The sequence below is a fragment of the Rhinopithecus bieti genome, unplaced genomic scaffold (genome assembly GCF_001698545.2).
Source record: "Rhinopithecus bieti isolate Rb0 unplaced genomic scaffold, ASM169854v2 scaffold_39375, whole genome shotgun sequence".
In the NCBI taxonomy this organism is placed as follows: domain Eukaryota; kingdom Metazoa; phylum Chordata; class Mammalia; order Primates; family Cercopithecidae; genus Rhinopithecus; species Rhinopithecus bieti.
In genome coordinates this window covers 222,498-244,005 of record NW_016816119.1, presented here as the reverse complement: position 1 = coordinate 244,005, position 21,508 = coordinate 222,498, and the positions used below count along the sequence as shown (strand labels likewise).

Below are 21,508 nucleotides of genomic sequence, written 5' to 3'. Positions count from 1 at the left end.
GGGAGGTCCTGGCCCAGGCAGGTGGAGGTGAGTGGGGAGGTCCTGGCCCAGGCAGGTGGAGGTGAGTGGGGAGGTCCTGGCCCAGGCAGGTGGAGGTGAGTGGGGAGGTCCTGGCCCAGGCAGGTGGAGGTGAGTGGGGAGCAGGAGCACCTGCTGCCAGCTTGAGCCTCTGCCCTGTGTGGGGGCCCCAGGGCCTGTGCTGACTCCCAAGGAAGGAACAAAGCTGAGAATCCCCTGGCTTTCAGGGGCCCCTGGAATCGGAGAGGCGTTTCTGCAGAGCCTGGCCAGGGCCAGATCCTGTAACGCTCCCAACATCCGAGCTCCTGCGAGAAGCTGAGGCCGGGGCAGGTGGTAACTTTCCCAGACCCTGCAGCCGGATGTCCAGGCATGGCTGAGCCTGCAGGGATGACCCAAGGCCAAGTGCAGAGCCCTCGGCACCCACAGCCGGTCCGTGAGACTCAGGCGTGTTCAGGGAGCAGCGAGTCTGCCGTGCGCTGGTGGCTCCGGGGGCCAGGCGAGGAGGCAAGGAGCCAGGGCCGCCGTCCTTCCTGCCTGCTCAGCGGTGTCTGTCTGCAGGGGCTCCGCGCGTGGTCGCCTCCCTCTTCCTGGGCACCTTCTTCATCAGCTCTGGACTCATCCTCTCCGTAGCTGGGTTCTTCTACCTCAAGCGCTCCAGTAAACTCCCCAGGGTCTTCTACAGAAGAAGCAAAGGTATCTCCTGGACCAGCGCGAGCCCCACGGGAGGACACAGGCAGGCGGGACCCAGCTGTGGGGATGGGGTGCCCCAGGGTCTGCCACGTGGCTTTTGGGTCCTGTTGTGAGAAGACCCGTCACTTCCCGGAAATGGCTGTGTGTAGATTTGAAGGTTGAAGCACCAAGGGGCCTTCCTCGGGCCCAGAGCCTCCGCTGGAGCCCTCTTCCGGCAGAGGCGTCTCCCCAGGGCCGTCAGGGCATGACGAGGGGCGAGTGGAGTGGGGCCAGGTGGCTCTTGGCAGCTTGGACTTGCCTGGACTTCTCTGGCAGCCACGGCCCCTCCCTCCCCTCTCCTGGGGTCAGGGCCGGCCAGGCTGGTGCAGGGCCCACACCCCAGCCTACACCATACTGTACACATGGTCACCCCAGGCCTGGGCACTGACCCCTCCCACCGAGAGACCTTGTGGTGACTGTGGTGCCTTCAGGTGGGGGCGAGTTCTGAGCAGGGTCCATGGTACCTGCCCTCATTGTCCCAGGCCAGCCTCGCCGGGGGGTCCCTGCCAGGCAGATGGGTCCAGCCGCAGATCGGAGCCCGGAGCGGTGGGGGCACTTGGGCCAGGACTGTCATAGCCGGAGCTGGGGCCTGGCCTCCCAGGTCTCTGGGGCAGCCCCCACGCTGGCGCCGCTGCCGTGAAACCCCTGTCCACCCCTTTCAACCTCCCTTGGGGTCCCAGGGCTCAGCCTCCAGTCAGGAGCGCACTGCCAGGGGCTGCTGCACAGCCAGGCACTGAGAGGCCCCGGCCTGCTCAGCATCTCTGCCTATGGGCACCCTCGGAGCAGGGCAGGGCTCAGGGCTTGGTCAGCCCTGGTGGCCACGGGACAAGGAGAAGCCAGGTTGACCACGATGCCACGGCACCCCCACCGTGGGGGCACCATGGCGGCAGAAGCCTGGGGCTCAAAGCCACCTCATGCCTGCGGCTCCTCCTGGGAGGGTGGGAGCGCAGCCCTTCCCCTGGGACCCTGGAGCCTAGGGAAGCGCTTCTCATGAGGGTGCCTTGTCCCCTCTGCTGAGGCGGGAAGTGGATCTGGGGAGAGGGGACTCGCCTGGGGTGCTAGGGAAGCCCCCGCACCCCTGAGTTCCCTGGAGGAATGTGGCAGGGCCGAGGGCCAGGCTGACGGTACCGCAGGGAGAGGTGGGGTGAGACCAGCCTGACCCCACAGCCCCGGGGGCCTCTGCTGCTCCGCGGACTCCGCACTGGGCTGATGCTGAGGCAGCTCCTCGGATCCAGGATGACTGTCCGCTTTCTTCCCCACAGCCCCAGCCCTGCAGCCTGGCGAAGCCGTAAGTAACCCGTGTCATCCGGGCTGAGTGTCCCCGGCCGCGTGTGCCTGTGCCGGGCCATCCCAAGTCCTCACTCTGCCTTTCTCTCCTTTTCAAGGCTGCAATGATCCCCCCGCCACAGTCCTCAGGTAACAGCAGCCGTTGCATCCTCCTGTGGGGTTTCGCATCTCTGAGCCAGACCCAGGGTGCTCGTGGGTGTGTCCCCAAACAAACGGGTTTGCCTGGCTCTGGATCTCAGCCACCCCTGCCCAGGTCCCCAGGAGACCCACGAGGCTGGGCCAGGGCCGGATTTGGCTGGCACCCCCTGCTCCGGATCTCAGCCAGATTTGGCCAACACACCCTGTCCGCCCCCTTTGATCCCCAAGACTTCCATGCCCTTTCCTGTTCCTGAGACGTGGGGTCTGCAGGAAAGGAGGACCCACCACAGGGCAGACCCCCAATGCCTGCCCCTCCTTCAAGTCCAGCTCCGCCCGAGGACGGACGCAGCCAGCCTCCGCCAGGCCCTCCTGAGCAGCCATCGCTTCAGTGGCGCTGGGTCAGGCGGACCCAAGGGTCAGCCTGGTTAGGACCCATTTTATAGGCGGGGCCACAGACACAGAGAGGCTGAGTGACTGGCCCACAGCCACACAGCTCCAAGGCCATGAGCAGGGCTCACCCAGCCTCCGTCCCCCTGTGCAGAGGTCTCTCATGGGGGCAGGTGACAGTGCCTTAGGGGACAGACAGTTCTCCATCAAGGCTGGACCTGCCCCGTCCCTAAAGCAGCTGTGTCTGCAAGGGCCCAGCAGACCACACGGTGCCCAAGTGCCCCGGGCCTGCCAGCTTCAACAGCAGACCTTTAATCTGACTGTCCTAGAGTTCAGAAGTCCAAAACCAAGGGGCAGGCAAGGCCACATGCTTCCCGAGGCCCCCGGGGAGGACCCTGTCTGCCTCCCCAGCCCCTGCTGGCTCAGGTGTCTGTGGCTGCGTTGGCCGTCTCTGCCCCCTGGTCCCACGGTGTCTCCCCCGCCTCTGCGTCTTCTCTCTCCGCCTCCCTCTCAGGTGGGCACTGGCCATTGATTCAGGGCCTGCCCCAGGAACCTTGGGCGACCACGCCTGAGACCCTGACGTTAACCCCTTGCAAAGCCTCTTCTAAATAAGGTCACATTTGAGGTCTCGGGGCCAGGGCCTGCTTGTCGCCCCGAGGTACATGATGTTCTATGACTCACATCTTTGTCTTCAGGGATAGCCTGGCCCTCGTCCAGGCCCCGGGGCCCAGGGTGTGAATGAGAGGATGCAGCGGGGCAGGAGCAAGCTGTCCCTTTCCGGAGCCGGAGCTCTCAGGGCACCTGAGGGGCAGGGGGCATCTGGGTTCCCATCTGGTCAGAGTAAACAGCCCCGGGCACCTGTGCCATGCCTGCTCCCGAGAGCCTCCGGTAGGGGTTGAGGCCTGCACTGTCCCTGCTGTCCAGGTCCCACTCTGACCCTGCCTGTCTCTGACCCATTTCAGTACGGAAGCCACGCTACGTCAGGCGGGAGCGGCCCCTGGACAGGGCCATGGACCCGGCTGCCTTCTCCTCGGCGGAGGCCCGTATCAGCAATGTCTGACCTGGAGGCCGAGACCACGCCATGAGCTTGGCAGCTGGGACCCGGAGGCTGACCCCTTGGCGGGAGCCCGGCACAAAGGGTTGGCATCGCCCAGCGCCTGGGACAGGCCTGGGCACAGCCCTGGCTCTGAGTCCCTCTGTCTCCCGGCGACAGACACCGAGGGGTCCCGGGCCGCCTGAGGCTCCTTCCCACCACAGCCGTCGGCTTTATGGGACCAGGAGCAGGCATCTGTGAGACCTCAGAGCATCAGATCGAGGCCGTGCGGGGTCCGGGCCCCCCAGGAAACACGGTGAGGCCCCAGCACCTGCAGCCGAGATGCAGGCCTGGCTCTGGCAGCCAAAGCTGGTGTGATCTACGGGGCAGGGGCCGCTCTGCCTAGAAAAGCCAGGGGCTCTGCTGCAATGCCCTCCGGAGCCCACGATGGACAGGACTCCTCCAGCACCACCGCACCAAGACCCCTGAGAACAGTGAGGCTTGTCCTCGTGCCTTTGCAGCCGATGCCGGGCCAGTGGGGAGGACGCAGCCTGGGAACCAGCTGCCTGAGACCGGGGCGCCTCTGGGCTGTCCTCCCGTGTGGCAGAGACCCCAAGCACACAGCCTCCCATTTCCGGGGCTGCAGGATCGCTCCCTCTTGATCTCTTTCTGTACTGAAGCAGAAATTCATTGTGCAGGAAAGTCCTCCACAGCTCTGCAGCCCCGCTCGGATCCCTGGGGCCCCTGTGCCTGGACCTCGTGCCTGGGGCCCCGGGCCTGGCTGATCCCTGCCCACGCGGGGCAGCCCACATCTAACCCCCACAAGTCACTGCCTCGCTGGACCTGCCAGGCTGCCCTGGCACTGAGTCCCAGGGTCCCTCCCGGGGTTCCTGGGAGAAAGGCGCCTTTGTGGCCGCCTCCCGCATGCCAGGCTGCGGGCTCCACTGTGGGTCTCAGATGCCCTGTGGTGACCGGCACTGTCTGCTCTAGCGTCGGGTCCCCATCTGAGGGGTGGCCTGGCCTTCAGGGCCCCCACGCTCCTCTGTGAAGTCCCCTTTGGGTGTCGCCATGGTCCCCGGGACCTGGGCCAGCGGGAACGTGGGGGCACTGGGTGCTGCTATAAAGTCAGCATTCCGAGCTACCCTTTCCCGTAGGATCCTCTGTTCTCTAAGTGCAAGTCGGGAAGCAAAGCCCCCCCCAGGCTGGCCCCACGCACTCTACCACCGTGTGCTGGGGGCAAGGAGGCGGGACGGGGGCGGAGGAGAGTTGAGCCCCCACCTGCTGCCTGGTTGGAGCCCTGAGAGCTACGCGCACAGGGTGCCCCCATCCCCCACCCCGCACATGTTCTGCCACAGACCCATTCCCTGAATACAACCTGTGCAGGTGGGACCTGCGGCCCCCGACCCCCAGCTTGGACTTGAGGTGGGACAGAGTGTGGGTGTGCGTTTCCATTGGCCGGCCGGGCTGTATGGGGCTGTAGACACGGGCCCCAGGAGGGCTGCCATGGGCCATTAGGGGGGCAACAGTGGGTGGCTCCTTGGAGGGGCCAGCAGTGGGGGCGTGTTTGCTGACGGTGATGGGCCTGGCCAGAGAGGGCTGAGATGGGGCAGGACAGGCCTTGAGGGGCAGAGGGCCTGGGCATCAGGACGCCGGAGCGCTGCCCCTGCTCGTAACCGTGCCCTCCATCCAGGCAGAAATGTCCACTGCCTGGAGGGCTGTGTCTTTAGACACCTGCCTCCCCGTCCCTGAAAACCCCTAGCCTGAGGTTTGCAGCCAGGGAGCGCCTGGGGGAGCATCGGCTCTGCCCTGGGCCCTGGCCTAGGAAGTGTCCTGGGGCTGGGAGGGTCACCTGGTCCTGGGGAGAAAGGGAGGGACTGGACAGCCCAAGGCTACTCTGAGCCCAGCACCGGCAGCCCCACCTGACCGAGGGTGGGGTGAAGGGAAGGAACGGGACCGAGAGGAGTGGGGTGGAGGGAAGGAGACAGGGACGGAGGTGGGGGTGGAGGGAAGGAGTCCACGCCCCACTGGAAACTCCACTCCTGCATTTGCACCAGGCTGGGCGTCTGGTTTGGAGGATAACATCGGAAACAGGCACGGACGGCAGGTTCAGCCAGGTAGGCTCTGGAGGCCGGGCCAGACACAGGCACCGTCCCAGCCCACCCTCTGAGTAGCCCCCCAGGCCCCATCTCTCTCAATTCTGGGTCCTCTTCCTCTCTCCCACCCAGTGGCCCAAACCAAAAACCCAGGGTCCTCCTGCCACCTCCATATATCCCCCTCAGCTGGCTCCCCGCGTCCCCCACCTGCGCACTTGTGATTGGCCCCTGGTGGGCAGCACGCAGGCAGCCAGGACCTGTGGCAGCGAGGGACGCACCCTCCTCACTAGGTATGGGAGGGACGTACTGGCTGGGCCTAGGGTTGGCCCCAGCACGTCCCAGAGCCCTACTTCCGACACCGGCCTCCCCTCTGCACATGTGGGCCCCTGGGAAAGAAGTCCAGCCCCAGAACCAACAGAGCTGCTGAATTTGAGCCAATGGCCCAGCATGGGGTGGGGTGGGGCAAGGCTGGGGGGGCCCCAGAGCAGCCCACGCCCGGAAGGCCCCTCCCCACACCGGCCACGCCGCGTCCCAAGGCCTGGCAGTGCTGGGTCTGACCTGTAATCCAGGGGCCTGGAGGGGAAGGAGTCCCTGAGAGGGCGTTGAGGAGACGGAAAGTGAAGGAGGTAAGGGGTCAGGCGCTCACGCCAACGTGCACGTCTCAAGCATGCGCATGTGTGATCACACACACGCCCACAGGCTCACCCAGCTGCCTGCCCACCGGCTGCGATGGAGGGGACCAGGCGGGCCCACCCTATGCCCTGGACATGGCCAGCCAAGCTGTTCTGCGGCCATCCCGAGCCCCCCGAGAGCCCAGCACCCCGACCCCGGCCTGGTCTGAGCTGGGAGAAGTGGAGCTGCTGGCTCCTCTCCTACACAGGGAGGCCTGGCCTGGCCCCGAGACCACACATTCCTCTGGCCTTCCCTCACCTTCGCCACCAGCAAGAGTGTCAGCCGGGAGCCCAGAGTGACCTCAGTGCCCAGATATTCCCAGGAGCTGTCGGAAGGACGTTCCCAGAGCTGCAGGGGGCTGGGCACTTCCTGGAGGCAGCATGTGACCCGAGTCACGGCCCTCAGGAAGCAGGAGCCTCCAGCGAGCGCTTTCTGGGCTGGGCCTCGCAGTGGCTCCCCACACGGAGTCCCCATAGCCTCCACCACCCTGGACCCCCTCACAGAGCTCCCATCCCTCCCCAACTCTGAGCATCCACCCCTCCCTCTCTGAACCCCCAGCCCCTCCCTGAATCCCCAGCCCTCGCCCCACTCTCCGAGCATCCACCCCTCCCTGTCTAAGCTCCAACCCCCTGCTGAGCCCCCCAGCCCCCCACTGAGAGTCCTCATGGAACTGGCAGGGGTCCTGCCTTTCCCTGAGCCCAAGCCCCATCCTCCTCCTCCATGGGGCATTGCCTGGCCTCTGCAGACCTGATTCCCGCTTCCCAGCATCCCTTGGGCTCCAGGATGCTCATGGCAGCACTGGGGGAGCCTCTGGGTCCCCACTGAGGGGTCAGCGGGCGCCTGCAGGGGAGTTGCCTGAGGGCAGCCTGTGGGGTGGCCTGGCCAGCTCTCCCACTAGGGTGGGCACCTCACTCCCTGCCCCACCCAGTGTGACACCCCCCAGGCTGATGTGTGGGGTCCCAGCTCAGGTCCAGCCTAGGCCTCACGGCGGGGATGGGGCTATAGCACCCAGTCAGACCTGCCCTTGCATGAGGTCCACTGGGCTGGGGGAGAGACGCCTCAGTGAGGTGGGGAGCCAGCAGCTGGACAGCCTGGGGGTGCAGCTCTATACCAGGCCCTTGGGCAAGCAGCAGAGTGTGCAGGGGGGTGGGGGCAGCCCATGCCACTGGCTGCTCCTCTGGGCCTCTCACACCCTCCATCCCAGCCCCCAGGCTCTCATCAGCTTCAGCCCTGGTCTTTGCACAGACCAGTTCTGTAGTCTGCTGGGGCATGTGGACACGACATGTGTGTGTGAATGTGTGGACATGGCATGTGAGAACATGTGGACACGGCATGTGAGAGTGTGTGGACATGGCATATGAGTGTGGACAGCACATGTGTGAGAACGTGTAGACAGCATGTAAGCGTCTGGACACGGCACAAGTGTGACAGCGTGTGGACATGGCGTGTGAGTGGACATGGCACGTATGTGAGAGCGTGTGGACACGGCACGTATGATAGCATGTGGACGTGTGTGAGCGTGTGGACACAGCATGTGTGAAGGTCTGGACATGGCACATGTGTGAGCGTGTGTGGACATGGCACGTGTGTGAGTGTGGACATGGCAACTGTGAGCATGTAGATGTGTGAGAGCATGCGGACATGGCACATGTGGGGGAGCGTGTGGACGTGTGTGTGAGAGCGTGGACATGGCATGTGTGAGCGTCTGGACATGGCATGAGTGTGAGAGCATGTGGACATGGCGTGTGAGTGGACATGGCACGTATGATAGCATGTGGACGTGTGTGAGCGTGTGGACACAGCATGTGTGAAGGTCTGGACATGGCACATGTGTGAGCGTGTGTGGACATGGCACGTGTGTGAGTGTGGACATGGCAACTGTGAGCATGTAGATGCGTGAGAGCATGCGGACACGGCACATGTGGGGGAGCGTGTGGACGTGTGTGAGAGAGTGTGGACATGGCATGTGTGAGCGTCTGGACATGGCATGAGTGTGAGAGCATGTGGACATGGCATGTGTAAGTAGACACTGTGAGAGCGTGTGGACACGGGATGAGTTGTGTGGACACGAGGGCTATGTGTGTGACAGCGTGTGGACACATAGCCCATGTGTGAGAACAGCCACGTATGTGTGAAGTGGCAGGAATGGGCTGTGAGGTCAGGCAGCCATGAGCAAAGGGCAGGGGCAGGCTGGGCATAGGTTGTGGGGGGCTCAGGGGAGGGCCCTTGCTGGGAGCCCACCCAGGAGCTCAGGGGCCACAGGGACCTGGAACCCAGCGGAGCAGCTTCCCGGTTGCTCCAGCCTCCTGGGGCTATAGGGAGACAGGGCTTTGTCCAAGCACACTCCCCAGCCCAGACCCACCAGACAGCAGCAAATGTGCTGACCCCCACCTGGCTCCGACCCTCACCCCACTCCCTGCCCTCCAGCTGCCTGGCCTGCCAAGGAGAGGATGAAGCCAGCCAATCCCTGAGGCTTGGGGCCACACCCTGGGCCAGCACGACCCATAGGGTATAAATAGACCTGCTCGGGCGCCCACACCCGGCAACTCACACCTGCCTCAGACCAGAGCTCTGCGCGGGCGAGGGCGCCACAGTCCCTGTGTCCCCACCTGTCTTGGACGGAGCAGAAGCCACACCTGCCAGACCAGTGCCACCGGGACAGCTACTGGTGGCCAGCCCCGGGAGGGATACCTGCCAGGTGAAGCACAGGCCGGGCCGGGCCCGGAGAAGAGGAAGCAAACTCTGCCAGGGCAGGGGCAGCCCAGGGCCTTGGAGCCCAACTGTGGCCAGCGAGGAGGACCATGCCCAGGACCCGCTGACCCCCGGCCACCAGGTAAGGCCAGCTCAGCCTGAGTTCACCCCTCACCTGCACAGGCTCAGGGTGGGGCACCATCGTGGAGGGGTGGGGCCTGGTGCCAAGGAACCGGTTCTGTGGGGTGCACAGGCCACAGAGCACAGTCCCTAGGTCCCGGTGCCTGGGGCACTCACGGCCTCACCGTGACGGTGCGTGACTCAGGTGGTCACAGTGACCTGTGTCATCCCGCCAGCCTGTCTGGGACTCACTGGCAAGTCAGGGGCGGGCCAGGGCAGTGCCAGGAGTCACTTCTGGGGCATCCTCCTGGGCCCCAAGGGGACGCACAACCAGGCCCTTGAGGCTCACTCTCACCCTTGCCCACTTCCCTCCAGCTGGGACCCCTGCAGGGGATCCTGGGTGCAGGGGAGGGGCGGGAGGTGGAGCAGGGTCCCAGGTCAGCTGAGATGCCCACCTGAGCCACGCCCAGGGGCAGAGCAGCGTCCCCCAGTGTCCGTCCCCCAGGGCCCCTGCCATGAAGTGGGAGTGGGTCAGGGAGAAGAAACAGCCACTCAGTGGGCGGCTGAGGGTGCCCTGACCGTCACCTGACCATCAGGCAGTGGGCCCAGAGGGAATGGCTGGGCTTATCCAAGTCCCAGTCCTCCGCCGTGCACATCAGACCCTCGGCAGCCAGACAAGCTGGCCCTGCAGGCCCCAGCTTGTGCCTGACACTCACCTTCCTCAGGCACTGACCCCTGCCCCTGCCCCTGCCTGGGCCCTCCCTGTCGTCCCAAAGCCCCCGGGGCTCAGCCCGGTCCCCAGACCCAGAGACCCCCACACCCCACCCTCACATAGCTGCCTGCAAATCGGGCCTGCACCGCCCAAGCCAGGCACCCATCCTGGGATCCGAATTCAAACTCACTTCACTTGACTTGGAGTCCCTGGCCTGCCTGAGAGTCGTATCCTCCAGGGTCCACGGCCTGCTGGCTCCCTTGGGGTGGCCCTGGCTGAGTCACCCATGCTTTGGGCAGCCTTTTCCACACTGGCGTTGTGTGAGTCCCCTGACATGGGCCCAGCCTTGCAGAGCCCTGACATAAACAGTGACCACTGTGGCTATTGTCATCCTCACCATTATTTCTGCCCAGGCAGAATATTGTCAGCCAACCAGGTGAGGCAGGGCCGACAGGAGGTGTCCGCTGAGCAGTCCGCGAGACCCCCGTGCACACGGCCTGCGTCCCCGGAGCAGGCCTGGGGTCCTGTGGGAGGCTCACCCCGGTGCAGCAGTGTGATGGGGCGGAGAGGGCAGGATTGCACGTGGGGCAGAATGACCTCCGGGGCACCGGAGGAACTTTCTGGAGTGGCGCACAGGGAACAGAGCCCTTCCCTGGGATCTCCGGGGCAAGAGAGGGGAGGGGGAGGTAAAAGACCACCAGAAAGGGACAGCCTGTGGTTGCTCAGCATGGTCCCTGTCCCACAGCTCCAAGACATGTCAGGCCAGCAGGTGTGGCACTCGGCCGTGCCCCCCCATCGCCGGAGCAGCTCCACAGCCTCGATGCCCAGGTCCCCCAGCTCAGCTGGCAGCCCCAGGTCCCCTGGCACCCCTGGCTCGGAGAAGGTGGCCTCCCCCCTGGAGTGCTCCATCTGCTTCTCAGGCTATGACAACATCTTCAAGATGCCCAAGGAGCTCTCCTGCACCCACGTCTTCTGCCTGGAGTGCCTGGCCCGGCTGGCGGCTGCTCAGCCTGTGGGCCGCCCCGGCGGTGAGGCTGTACCTTGCCCCTTCTGCAGGCAGCCCACGACCGTGCCACCTGCCGGAGCCCCCGCACTGCGCACCAGCCGCCAGTTGCAGGCCCGGATGCCAGCGCATTTGCGGCGCGAGGAGCCCGTGTGGCTGGAGGGCACCAAGCTGTGCTGCCAACCACTGCCCACCACACCTGGCCACAAGCCCAGCTTTGTATGTGTGGACGTGGGTTTGAGCAAGCCTGCCGAGCCACCCGCACCGGCCCAGGACCCTGCCCCCCGCCGGGGCTGCCTGGCCCGCTGCTGGATGCGCTGCAGGGACTGGAGGCGCATGGCACTGGTCTCTGCCCTGCTGCTGGTGCTCTTCTGCGTGGCACTCTGGCCGGTGCAGTGCGCGCTCAAGACTGGGAACCTGCGCTGCCTGCCGCTGCCCCCCCGGCCCCCGGCCACCACCACAGTCACCTCCCCCCTCGGGCCTCTGACTGACAACTAGGGCCACCAGCCTTTGCACAGGTCAGCTGCCCTCACCCAGCTCCATGGGTGGGTCCCCCACTGGGGGGCTCAAGGGCAAAGCAGCCACTGGAAGTCGATCCCCAAGGATGCAAAAGGAGCCTGGCATCTCTGAAGACTCCTTCTGGGCCCCGCCAAGCCCAGGCTCCATTTAGCTTGTCCACCCCCACTCTCCAGGCTGGGTGCTGATGGGGTGGACAAGAGGGTCCCCAAAGCCTCCGGGAACCACAGGTTCACCGGGCGCGGAGGTTCATGCCTGTCATCCCAGCACTTTGGGAGGCTGAGGAGGGAGGATCACTTGAGGTTGGGAGTTCGACACCAGCCTGGCCAACGTGGTGAAACCCCATCTCTACTAAAAATACAAAAATTAGCTGGGCATTGTGGCGGGCGTCTCTTAGCTACTCGGGAGGCTGAAGCAGGAGAATTGCTTGAACCCAGGAGGTGGAGGTTGTAGTGAGCCAAGATTGCACCACTGCATCCAGCCTGGGTGAAACAGCGGGACCCTGTCTCAAATTGAAAAAAACAAAAAACAAAACAAAAAACCAGGCTCCTACAGGAAGCGCCCAGGAGAGAAGCTGGTCAGCGCTCCTGCCACTCACACAGTGTGAATTGCCTGCCAGGGAAGCCCCTTGCCAAGAAGGAAGGAGCCTTGCCATGCTTCGACTCATGCCGATGTGTCCCCCTCAGGGCTGGCCCCACCATTGGGTGGGGGTGCTAGTCTTGCCCTCTGACTGTGGGGAGAGAGTGGAGGCAGGGCAGCCCCCCAGTGCGAGGTGACCACAGAAACTTCCAGCTGCCCTTGTACATTTTAAAATAAATTATTTGTATCCATCTTTGGTAAGAGAGCCTCACCTTGGGTTCCCCTGCTGCAGCCTCAACCCAGATGATACCCTGACAGGATTAGACTCCCAGCAGACTGGGACAGGTGGGCCCAAGGTTCCAGGGGGTCCAACTCCCAGTCCCTCTGGCTACGGACAGGCTGGGGGTTTCTGGAGTTGGCTGGAGACTCACCAGTGTGAGGCTCCCCGGGATGCTTGGGGCCTGACCAGGGGAGGGCTTCAGCTTGGCTCAGAGCCCAGTGGCTGACAAAGGGGCCTTTCTCTTCCCCATCCCCACTGTGGCCATACTAGGCCACACCTCCAGGAATTCATGCCCCATGGCCCTGCTAGGGTCCCTGACTGGAGAGCCACAGAACCCATGACCCCTGTGGGAACCCAGAAGCAAAGGTAACAGCCAGCGTGCAGCCAGCAGATCCACAGACCCTCCGGCAACTCCAGAGCCAGCCTGGCTAGGGCAGAGGCAGAGTGCAGCTTCGTGAAGGCTGGGCAGGAGGCTTGCCAACCCCAGCCCTACCCCGTCTGTCATCAGCCCCAGGAATCCTGCACCACCAGGCAGGCACGGCCAGGAGGGCCCAGGCCAGTTCCAGCTCATGCAGGCCTCCTCAGCCTTCTCATCCCTGACCCCAGAGCCCAGGTACTTCCTGCTTCAACCAGCTGGGCCTCTGATCCAGGATGGGGAGGGTTCAGGAAGGCCCCACAGAAGCTGACTGCGGCTGTGGGCACCACACCCACCCTTGCCCCAGGTCCCAACAAAGACACAGAAGGGAGAACACAGCACTTCACGGGAAGGCCGCAAAGCCGGTGATGTGGGGAGTGCAGCCACAGGTCACAGCGACATCACTCTGTGTCACACACGCAGTCATGCCCACGCAGGCCCACACCCTTGTCATCGGGAGGGCCAGGCGCGTGACGCTGCACGGGTGGTCACATGAATATGTCACACCCACCTCACTCCACAAACATCCACCTTGTGACTGATGGGGCCACATCCCAGACCACAGGAGCAGGCAGGGCCAGCAGACCGGAGCTGCGGTGAGGGCAGCCTGGTGTCCTGGCCGCTCAGACCCGCACTGAGTGGCTGAGCTGGTGGCGCACACGTGGTCACGGGTGGGCTTCGCCGCCTGCCGCTCCCTCTGCTGCCTCTGGGCCTCCCTGAGTTGAGGGCAGCTTGTGGCTCCGTCCCGGACACAGTCCCGGCCCGCGGCTCCGGCCCCACGCGGGCTCCTCAAACACCCGCGGCTCTGCAGGTTCGTGTCCAGGGCTGCGGGGTCCTGCGCGCGGAGCAGCGGCTCAGCCCGGCGCCCCGCACGTCCCAGTCCCTCCCGGAGGACCCCGGCCCGGCCCTGGCTCTCCACTCACACTGCGGGCGCCCGGGGAGACGCGGGCCGGGGGCTGCAAGCCGATTCGCGGGGGGCGGTGTCCACTTTTTGGTTCTCGCGCTCCTGGGGCGGCTCGAGCTGTGGGGAGGGGCCGCCGGTCACCATGGCGACGCCCGCAAGGCCCCGCCCCCGCCGGCTCGCGCAGGCGCAGTCGCCCGCCCTGGATGTACCGCTGCAGCGCCAGGTGCACGAACTTGTACTGAGCCTCCCTCTGCACCATCCCCGAGCGCTGCCGCCGAACCAGCTGGATAGGGACGTCGATCTCGCAGTCCAGCCCCGGGAACACGCGCGCTTAGGGAGGGGCTACGGATGAGGGGCGGGGCTTGCCGGCAGGGGTGGGGTCGTCCTGAGGGGTGGGGCTATAGGCGGGCAGGGGGGAGGCACCCAGGGAGGAGGGGCTCACCCCGCCTGCGGATGACGTCCGCCAGAATGTCAATCACGATGATGGTGCCGTTGCGTCCGATGCCCGCGCTGAGGACAAACCAGGCGGCCTTCGATGAGAGGGGGGGCGGGGGCGCCCCGCGCCACCCGATGGCTCCGCCCGCATCGTCCCGCGTGGCCCCGCCCCGCCGCACCTGAAGGGCACCACCATGGGCCCGACCCCCGGCTCGCTGCTCTGGGCCCGGTTCATCTCGTCCCGGAAGCCGAGGACGCCGTAGTCCGGCCAGCCGAAGTACTGGAAGTGCCGCGCCCTGTGCGGTGGCTCCTCCGGGAGGAGCAGGCGATGAGTGCGAACCCCCGGGTGGGAGGGGCGGGGGGAGGACAAGGCTGAGGCACAGCTGGGTTTGCCGGGAGTGCCCAGGTGGAGGGACTGCGGGGGCCACGGCGAGCAGGGGGAGGGAGGAAACGGGAAGGGGGCGCCGAGATGGCCGCAGGTGGCTCAGGTGCCTGGGGAAGGCAAGAGGAAGCTGGGGGAGGAGAAGCAGGCTGAGGACAGTGATTCTATAAGGAAAAACCAAATGCGAGGGCTCCATGGCGGCCTGGAGGACCCCTCACACACACTGGGCGGGGGCTGGGGGGAGCAGGAGGTAATCTGCCCGGGACAGAAATGGGCGCCGCTGGTATGCAACGGAGACCAAAGCTGCAGTTTTGAGAGGTGTGTGGGAGGAGCGGCCGCCAGCCTGGAGCTGAGAATGTGGCCACCTCAGTCACCCCTGCCCAGGCTTGGACTGCACCTCCTGGGTTGAGGGGCGTGGAAGCCCCCAAAGGCGGTGGGGTTGGATGCAAGCAGGTGTGGGGGGTCTCCCAGTGCAGGTCCATGGTAGGCACGCTCCCCTGCTGCCAGGCTCACCTGGCCCGGCCGCCACACCTGCAGCTCCTGCACGCAGTAGCCCTGGGCCTGGCCCTCACCCAGGATGCCCACATGCACACAGCCGAACTCTGGGCTGTGGGCAGGTCTGGCCAGTCCCGGAAACACTTGTTCTGGGGGGGGGAGTGGTTCGCATCAGCCTTGCCAGCAGCCCCCCAGCACCCCGCCCCTGCGCCCTGCAGAGATGCAGGTGTGTACGTGCAGCCACGGGGCTCTGTGGGAGCCTCCCCACTCCCACAGCGTCCCACAGGCTCCTTGGCCTGGTCGGGAAGGGCCTTGGGCAGCTGAAGATGCACAGGGTGGGATGGGCACTGGGAGTGCTGGCACCGCGCCCCTACCTGGCCTCGCTCCACCTCCCTGCTGGTGGTAATGACACGCGTGTTCTCCTGGTGTCACCATGTCCCAGAAAGCACCCACCATGGCCTGCAGACAGCCCTGCGTGGCGATGTACACCCTGCCCCCGCCATGGCCTGGCTCCTCTTCAGGGTCAGTCTGAAAGGGGATGAGGCCAACTGCTGCTGTTTCTAGAGGACAAACAAGTCCATGCAAATGCTATGCAAATATTATGCAAATACTAAGCAAAGGAGCTCTGGCGGCTCAAACACACTCCTCACTCCAGGCCAGCAAGGGGCTGAGGACCTATGCACATCCAGCCTCTCTGAGGACCCCTTGGGGCCTGCTGCCCACCCCTCCCCTGGGGACCCTGGTTCTTCCTGGGCCCCCCAGGAGCAATGGGCCCAGGCCCCACCTCCCGCACACACCCACCCTGATGTAGTCGGCTCCAGGCCCACTGTCATCCTCGTCGTCGAGCAGGATGACTCAGGTGGTGTCAACTGGGAAGGGAGGTGCCACTCAGTTCTCCAGGGCAGAGCTCGTGGGCCCAACCCTGCCTCTTTGCCTGCAGACCTGGTGGTGAGCAGAGATGGAGGGTCCAGGGTGTGGGGGGGAAGCCTCAGGTCAGTGGTGGCAGATGCTTGGCCTGCCCCCCACCATCCCCAGGCCCGATGGGTGACGCCCTGGCCTCCGCCCTCACAGTGATTCTTGGGCTTGTTCTCTACCCTCTGCCCCTCCTTTCCAGGGTACAGGAACCAGCATTCCTGCTGCTGCAGCATCTGGAGGTGATGGAGCCTTCAGTTCACAGCCCTGGATCCTTCCCAGAGCCCTAGATGGCCAACCCCACCTTGTCCCGTGTGGACAGAAGAGCACCCAGGTGCGGAGGCAAGAGACTGAAGGCACAAACTGTTTCAGTATAATAAAGAAAATAGTTAGAATAGTCATAATACAAATTAGATATAGAGATGATCATGGGCAATTAGCAATCATTATTATAAACATTATTAATCGTTAGCTTTTAATATTACTCCTTGTTGCATTACTAATATAACCGAGGAATAACCGGTGGGTGTAGGGTCAGGTGCTGAAGGGACATTGTGAGAAGTGACCTAGAAGGCAAGAGGTGAGCCTCTGTCACGCCCGCATAAGGGCTCCTTGGTCAAGTGGTAACGCCAGTATCTGGGAAGGCACCTGTTACTTAGCAGACCGCGAAAGGGAGTCTCCTTTGCTTGGAGGAGTCAGGGAACGCTCTGCTCCACCAGCTTCTTGTGGGAGGCTGGATATGATCCAGGCCTGCCCGCAGTCATCCGGAGGCCGAAACCCCTCCCTGTGGTGCTGTGCTTCAACGGTCACGCTCCTTGTCCACGTTCATGCTCCTCCCGTACTCCTGGTTCCTCTTTGGAGTTCGTAGTAGATGGCGGTAGAAGAAATAGTGGAAGTCTTAAAGTCTTTGATCTTTCTTGTAAGTGCAGAGAAGAAAACACTGATGTATGCTGCCTTCGCTCGCTCTCTCTGCTTCTGATACCTAAAAGGGAAGGGCCCCCTGTCCTGTGATCACGTGACTTGCTTCACCTTGTCAATCACTTAGAAGATTCACCCTCCTTACCCTGCCCCCTTGTCTTGTATCCATTAAATATCAGCGCCCCCAGCCGTTCGGGGCCACTACCGGTCTCCGTGTCTTGATGGTAGTGGTCCCCTGGGCCCAGCTGCTTTCTCTTTATCGCTGTCTTGTGTCTTTATTTATTACAATTTCTCGTCTCCGCACATGGGGAGAACACCCGCTAAGCCCCGTAGGGCTGGACCCTACAGTCCCGGACCCTGTGCTCCCATCGGGCTCTTGCCCCAGCCCCAGGGGACAAAGTCTGAGGGTCGCAGAGGTCAGGACGCACCTCAAACTCCACCCAGAAGCCCTGCCTCGCCTTCCTGCTGGCATCGGTGGCCCTGCTAAGCTCCTGCACACAGCCCTCCAGGCTCCGAGCACTGATCCTTGTGGCCTTGAGGGGCTGCCAGGGAGAGGCCTGCGTCTAAGATCAGGGGGACCCAGGGCCCCGCAGACCCCACCACAACACTCCAGGGCCCCACAGACTCCACCACAGCCCCCCAAGACCCTGCAGACCCCACCACACCCCCCCACCGAGGGCAGCTGCCCCGGGCCCCCCCCCAACCTGGCCACCCTGCCCCGGGCCCCACACCCCTGCACCTGGCCACCCTGGCCCAGCCCCACACCCCTGCATCTGGTCACCCTGCCCCAGGCCCCGTGCCCCTGCACGTGGCCACCCTCGCCAGGTCCTGCACCCTCATCGGGTCATGGAGGTCGCCATGTGCCAGGAGGACACACAGAGGGGTTTGCAGGCTCTCCTTCCTGTGGCCATTCAGGTGCCTGCGGGCTCCCCTGGTCGGGGGTCGTCCCTGACCCCAGTGGACCCCCAGCTGCCTTCCTGGGTGAGGCTGTGCCCTCGGCTCTGGTGCCTGTGGAGAGGCCTACCTGCTTGAGGTGCACGACAGCCCCTGCCTTCTCCATCGCCGGGCTCCACCGGGTCTCCGAGGATACCAAAGTGCTCCCTGTCTCCCACATCGTACTTCTCATCTGGCTGTGGGGGCGGCGGTGAGGGGCCTGGCCAAGGCCGCCCGCCCTTCCCAGAGGCCGCCCCAGCCCACCGCCACCTCCCACCTGGAAGCGAATCAAGATGGGGGTGACCCGTGGCTGGCAGCCCACGCCCTGCACCTTGTCCCACCCCTGCGTCAGCGCTGACAGCGGGAAGTCCCCAGGATTGCTGTGACTCTCGTGCACCAGGAAGCTGCCCGGACGTCCCTTCTGCAGCAGCAGTTTCTCAGCCTCCTTGCCAGACAAGCTCTCGTGGTACTACCTGGCCCAGGCATAGGGGAGCACAAGTGAGCCTGGAGGCCATGACCTGGCCAGGTGAGGGGAGAGACCCACACAGATGGGGCAGAAGGCTCAGTGAGACATACGCAGACCTCGGGGTCCAGGCAGCGCCCCACCCAGGCCCCAGAGCTGCTCTGCCCACCTTTCTGGCCCTTGCCCACCCAGGAGCCTGCAGGAGGCAGGCGGGCGCTGCAGGGGTGGGCGGCCACCAGGTGGCAGCCTGGTCCTCAGCAAGGAGGGGCCGGGCGGCCTCCCCAGACCAGGCCTCCTTCCCTATGGATACAGGCCCCTGCAGTGGGGAAACCAAGGCTGGAGGAACCGCCTCAGCCCAGGGCAACAGCCAGGAGGGCAGGGATGGGGCCAGGGCAGGCACTGGCTCCCCTGAGTCACCCTGGACTCGAGTGCCTGAGACCTGAAGGAAGGAGGCCTGGGGAGGCAGGTGCAGGACCCTGCACCCTCTGCTTTGCTGCAGCCGTGCCCTGAACCAGTGCTTAGCAGACGCCGTCCCTCAGGATGCACATGCACACACACACGCACACTCACACACACACTCACACACACAAATAAACACACACGTACCTAAACACACACGCACACACATGAACACACGAACACATGAACACACATGAGAACACACACGACACGCACACACATGAACACAACACACAAACACATGCGTAGCCAAACACACGCACACACATGNCGCCCTTCCCAGAGGCCGCCCCAGCCCACCGCCACCTCCCACCTGGAAGCGAATCAAGATGGGGGTGACCCGTGGCTGGCAGCCCACGCCCTGCACCTTGTCCCACCCCTGCGTCAGCGCTGACAGCGGGAAGTCCCCAGGATTGCTGTGACTCTCGTGCACCAGGAAGCTGCCCGGACGTCCCTTCTGCAGCAGCAGTTTCTCAGCCTCCTTGCCAGACAAGCTCTCGTGGTACTACCTGGCCCAGGCATAGGGGAGCACAAGTGAGCCTGGAGGCCATGACCTGGCCAGGTGAGGGGGAGAGACCCACACAGATGGGGCAGAAGGCTCAGTGAGACATACGCAGACCTCGGGGGTCCAGGCAGCGCCCCCACCCAGGCCCCAGAGCTGCTCTGCCCACCTTTCTGGCCCTTGCCCACCCAGGAGCCTGCAGGAGGCAGGCGGGCGCTGCAGGGGTGGGCGGCCACCAGGTGGCAGCCTGGTCCTCAGCAAGGAGGGGCCGGGCGGCCTCCCCAGACCAGGCCTCCTTCCCTATGGATACAGGCCCCTGCAGTGGGGAAACCAAGGCTGGAGGAACCGCCTCAGCCCAGGGCAACAGCCAGGAGGGCAGGGATGGGGCCAGGGCAGGCACTGGCTCCCCTGAGTCACCCTGGACTCGAGTGCCTGAGACCTGAAGGAAGGAGGCCTGGGGGAGGCAGGTGCAGGACCCTGCACCCTCTGCTTTGCTGCAGCCGTGCCCTGAACCAGTGCTTAGCAGACGCCGTCCCTCAGGATGCACATGCACACACACACGCACACTCACACACACACTCACACACACAAATAAACACACACGTACCTAAACACACACGCACACACATGAACACACGAACACATGAACACACATGAGAACACACACGACACGCACACACATGAACACAACACACAAACACATGCGTAGCCAAACACACGCACACACATGAACACACGAACACATGATCACACACGAACACACATGAATATGCACACACACACGTGTATGCACCCGAACATACGCACACATATGAACACACGAACACATGACCACACACGAACACACATGACACACATGAACATGCACACGTGCACATGCACGCACACGTGTGTGCACCCGAACATACGCACACATATGAACACACACACAAACATGAACACACGAACACACACATGCGTGCTGACAGACACATGGATGCTGGGCCAGGGCTCACCACTCCGACGTAGGGTGCTGGCAGCCCAGCAGGCACTGGAGCTGCACCCCCAGGCTCTGGCAACACAGTCACAGCCCCGGAAGCCCTGCCTGTCCCCTGGCCCCACACAGGGCAGGAAAGGGTCCTGCTGAGCCCCTGACTCAATGAGGCCTCCCCAAAGGCCTCACTAAATAGTTCCTTCCTGCCCAGAGGCCGCCCAGCACCCCGTCCAACTCTCACAACCTTCCCAGCGCATCGGCCCCCTGCACCAAAGCCTTGTGTCCAGGAAGCTGCCCACCGGCCCTGCAGGAGGACCCAGGTGTGAATTGCCCCAGGCCTCCAGCTGAGGACGTCCAGACTCCACGAGGCCTTCAACCAGAGCCTGTCCATGCCCTGATGGACACCATGAAGCCCCGGGGCTGCTCTCGCTGGGCCTGGCAAGGAAGTTCCCACACTGACCCCTGGATAGGAACAGCTGCTCCGCCTCCACCCCGCTGACCTCAGGGTGGAACCACCTGGAGTGGGGAGAGCAGGTCAGTGCCCAGAGGAGGAGTCTGGCCCCACACAAACCTCCCTCATTGTTTCCATGGTAACACCCACGATGGTGGCTTGAGGCCACTGTGCTCAAAGCCAGGAATGGTCACTGGCCAGGGGCTGTGGGGTCCCAGGGACATGGACGGGCTGGAATTCTCCCCCAGGTGGCAAGGCCTGGGGCCACTGGGGCTCCCTCCTTCTCCACACGCCCCCGAGGCTCTCAGCAGCTCCGTCCACTCCACCCCCCCAACCTCCACAGCCAGGATCTCGGACTTCCAGCCTCCAGAGCTGAGGGAAGGAGCTGCCTGCCCGCCCAGCTTATGGTCACTGTTCCCTGCACTGCAGTGTCCCGGGTCCGTAACACTGGAACTGAGACACTCAGTAGAGGGATGGGGTGGGTGCACAGGGAGGTGGGCAAGAGGCCGGCGGATGCCTGTGCGGCCCCAGGGAGCCTCACTCTGTGTCTCAGGCAGGGCAGGTCAGGAAGCTTGGGGGGTGTCACTGAGGAGCTGGACCTTGGCTCTGCAAACCTCGGGGCCCCACGCAGGCAGAGGCTGGTGCTGCCAGCACCTGGAGGGGAGGTTAAGGCTGCAGCCCTGCCCGTTCCTGGTGAACAGCCACCCTGTTCCCAGGACCCTCCTCGTCCACAGCCTCCCACGAGGTCAGGGCTACCCTGGAGCCCACGTCTGAGATCACAACTGCTCCTTACTTCGAGGCACAGGACTCCAGAGCTCAGGACTACATTGTACTCAGGTGGCAGCCCCAGAGACCAGAATGTCAGCAAAAAAGAGTGAGTGACTGAGGGAGGGAGGGAGGGAAGGGGTGGAGGGAAGGAAGGGATGGAGGGAAGCGGGGAGGGAGGGAGGGAAGGGGAGGGAGACAGGGACAGAAGTGGGGAACGGAGGGAAGGGGGGCAAGGGAAGC

The 21,508-nt window shown here is 64.1% G+C and overlaps 3 protein-coding genes and 2 long non-coding RNA genes across 9 annotated transcripts in view; 2 read left to right on the top strand and 3 right to left on the bottom strand.

The window, feature by feature from the left end:
- Positions 1–70: 70 nt before the first annotated feature.
- Positions 71–11,768, top strand: RNF223 (ring finger protein 223). 3 transcript variants are annotated; one of them, XM_017854421.1, is made up of 6 exons: positions 71–711; positions 2,010–2,035; positions 2,133–2,163; positions 3,522–5,706; positions 8,785–9,190; positions 10,626–11,768. In XM_017854421.1, exon 6 carries the CDS (start codon positions 10,635–10,637, stop codon positions 11,379–11,381), a length of 747 nt encoding a protein of 248 aa, XP_017709910.1. In that variant the 5' UTR covers positions 71–711; positions 2,010–2,035; positions 2,133–2,163; positions 3,522–5,706; positions 8,785–9,190; positions 10,626–10,634; the 3' UTR covers positions 11,382–11,768. The 3 variants fall into 3 exon arrangements, with proteins under 3 accessions (XP_017709910.1, XP_017709909.1, XP_017709908.1); XM_017854420.1 differs by having other exon boundaries at positions 3,522–5,975; XM_017854419.1 differs by having other exon boundaries at positions 3,522–6,311.
- Positions 7,266–8,475, bottom strand: LOC108516791 (uncharacterized). Its single transcript, XM_017854418.1, has 2 exons — positions 8,132–8,475; positions 7,266–7,860 (listed from the first exon to the last, which is right to left on the bottom strand). Exons 1-2 carry the CDS (start codon positions 8,464–8,466, stop codon positions 7,266–7,268), a joined length of 930 nt encoding a protein of 309 aa, XP_017709907.1. The 5' UTR covers positions 8,467–8,475.
- A 102-nt stretch (positions 11,769–11,870) lies between the features above and the next one.
- Positions 11,871–15,834, bottom strand: LOC108516788 (uncharacterized). 2 transcript variants are annotated; one of them, XM_017854417.1, is made up of 6 exons: positions 15,264–15,834; positions 14,908–15,038; positions 14,192–14,308; positions 14,020–14,087; positions 13,597–13,694; positions 11,871–13,508 (listed from the first exon to the last, which is right to left on the bottom strand). In XM_017854417.1, the coding sequence occupies exons 2-6, from the start codon at positions 14,979–14,981 to the stop codon at positions 13,017–13,019; spliced, it is 849 nt and encodes a 282-aa protein (XP_017709906.1). In that variant the 5' UTR covers positions 14,982–15,038; positions 15,264–15,834; the 3' UTR covers positions 11,871–13,016. The 2 variants fall into 2 exon arrangements, with proteins under 2 accessions (XP_017709906.1, XP_017709904.1); XM_017854415.1 differs by having other exon boundaries at positions 14,020–14,308; positions 15,264–15,417; positions 15,691–15,834.
- Positions 14,252–16,978, top strand: LOC108516790 (uncharacterized). The gene is made up of 2 exons (XR_001881932.1): positions 14,252–14,344; positions 16,004–16,978. It is a non-coding gene; the product is annotated as an uncharacterized LOC108516790 (long non-coding RNA).
- Positions 16,699–21,508, bottom strand: part of LOC108516789 (uncharacterized) — a 10,063-nt gene continuing 5,253 nt past the window's right edge. The window contains exons 1-3 of one of the 2 annotated variants that reach the window (XR_001881930.1): positions 17,984–18,130; positions 17,744–17,849; positions 16,699–16,783 (exon numbers count right to left, since the gene is read on the bottom strand). This is a non-coding gene — a long non-coding RNA (uncharacterized LOC108516789). Of the gene's footprint in view, positions 16,784–17,743; positions 17,930–17,983; positions 18,131–21,508 lie in introns of those variants that run through there. The other variant, XR_001881931.1, reaches the window with a different exon arrangement.

What these genes read in the sequence shown, in the direction of transcription:
- LOC108516788 (XM_017854415.1), bottom strand. Translation starts at nt 15,345, where the DNA reads ATGGTGGGTGCTTTCTGGGACATGGTGACACCAGGAGAACACGCGTGT. An exon ending in AGGTGTGGCGGCCGGGCCAG is followed by an intron (nt 14,309 to 14,907) that starts GTGAGCCTGGCA and finishes GCCACCGCACAG; the next exon opens with GGCGCGGCACTTCCAGTACT. An exon ending in TCTCCCCGGGCGCCCGCAGT is followed by an intron (nt 13,509 to 13,596) that starts GTGAGTGGAGAG and finishes CTCCGCGCGCAG; the next exon opens with GACCCCGCAGCCCTGGACAC.
- LOC108516791 (XM_017854418.1), bottom strand. Translation starts at nt 8,466, where the DNA reads ATGGGCTATGTGTCCACACGCTGTCACACACATAGCCCTCGTGTCCAC. An exon ending in ACACGCTCACACACGTCCAC is followed by an intron (nt 7,861 to 8,131) that starts ATGCTATCATAC and finishes ACACACGTCCAC; the next exon opens with ATGCTATCATACGTGCCGTG.
- RNF223 (XM_017854421.1), top strand. Translation starts at nt 10,635, where the DNA reads ATGTCAGGCCAGCAGGTGTGGCACTCGGCCGTGCCCCCCCATCGCCGG.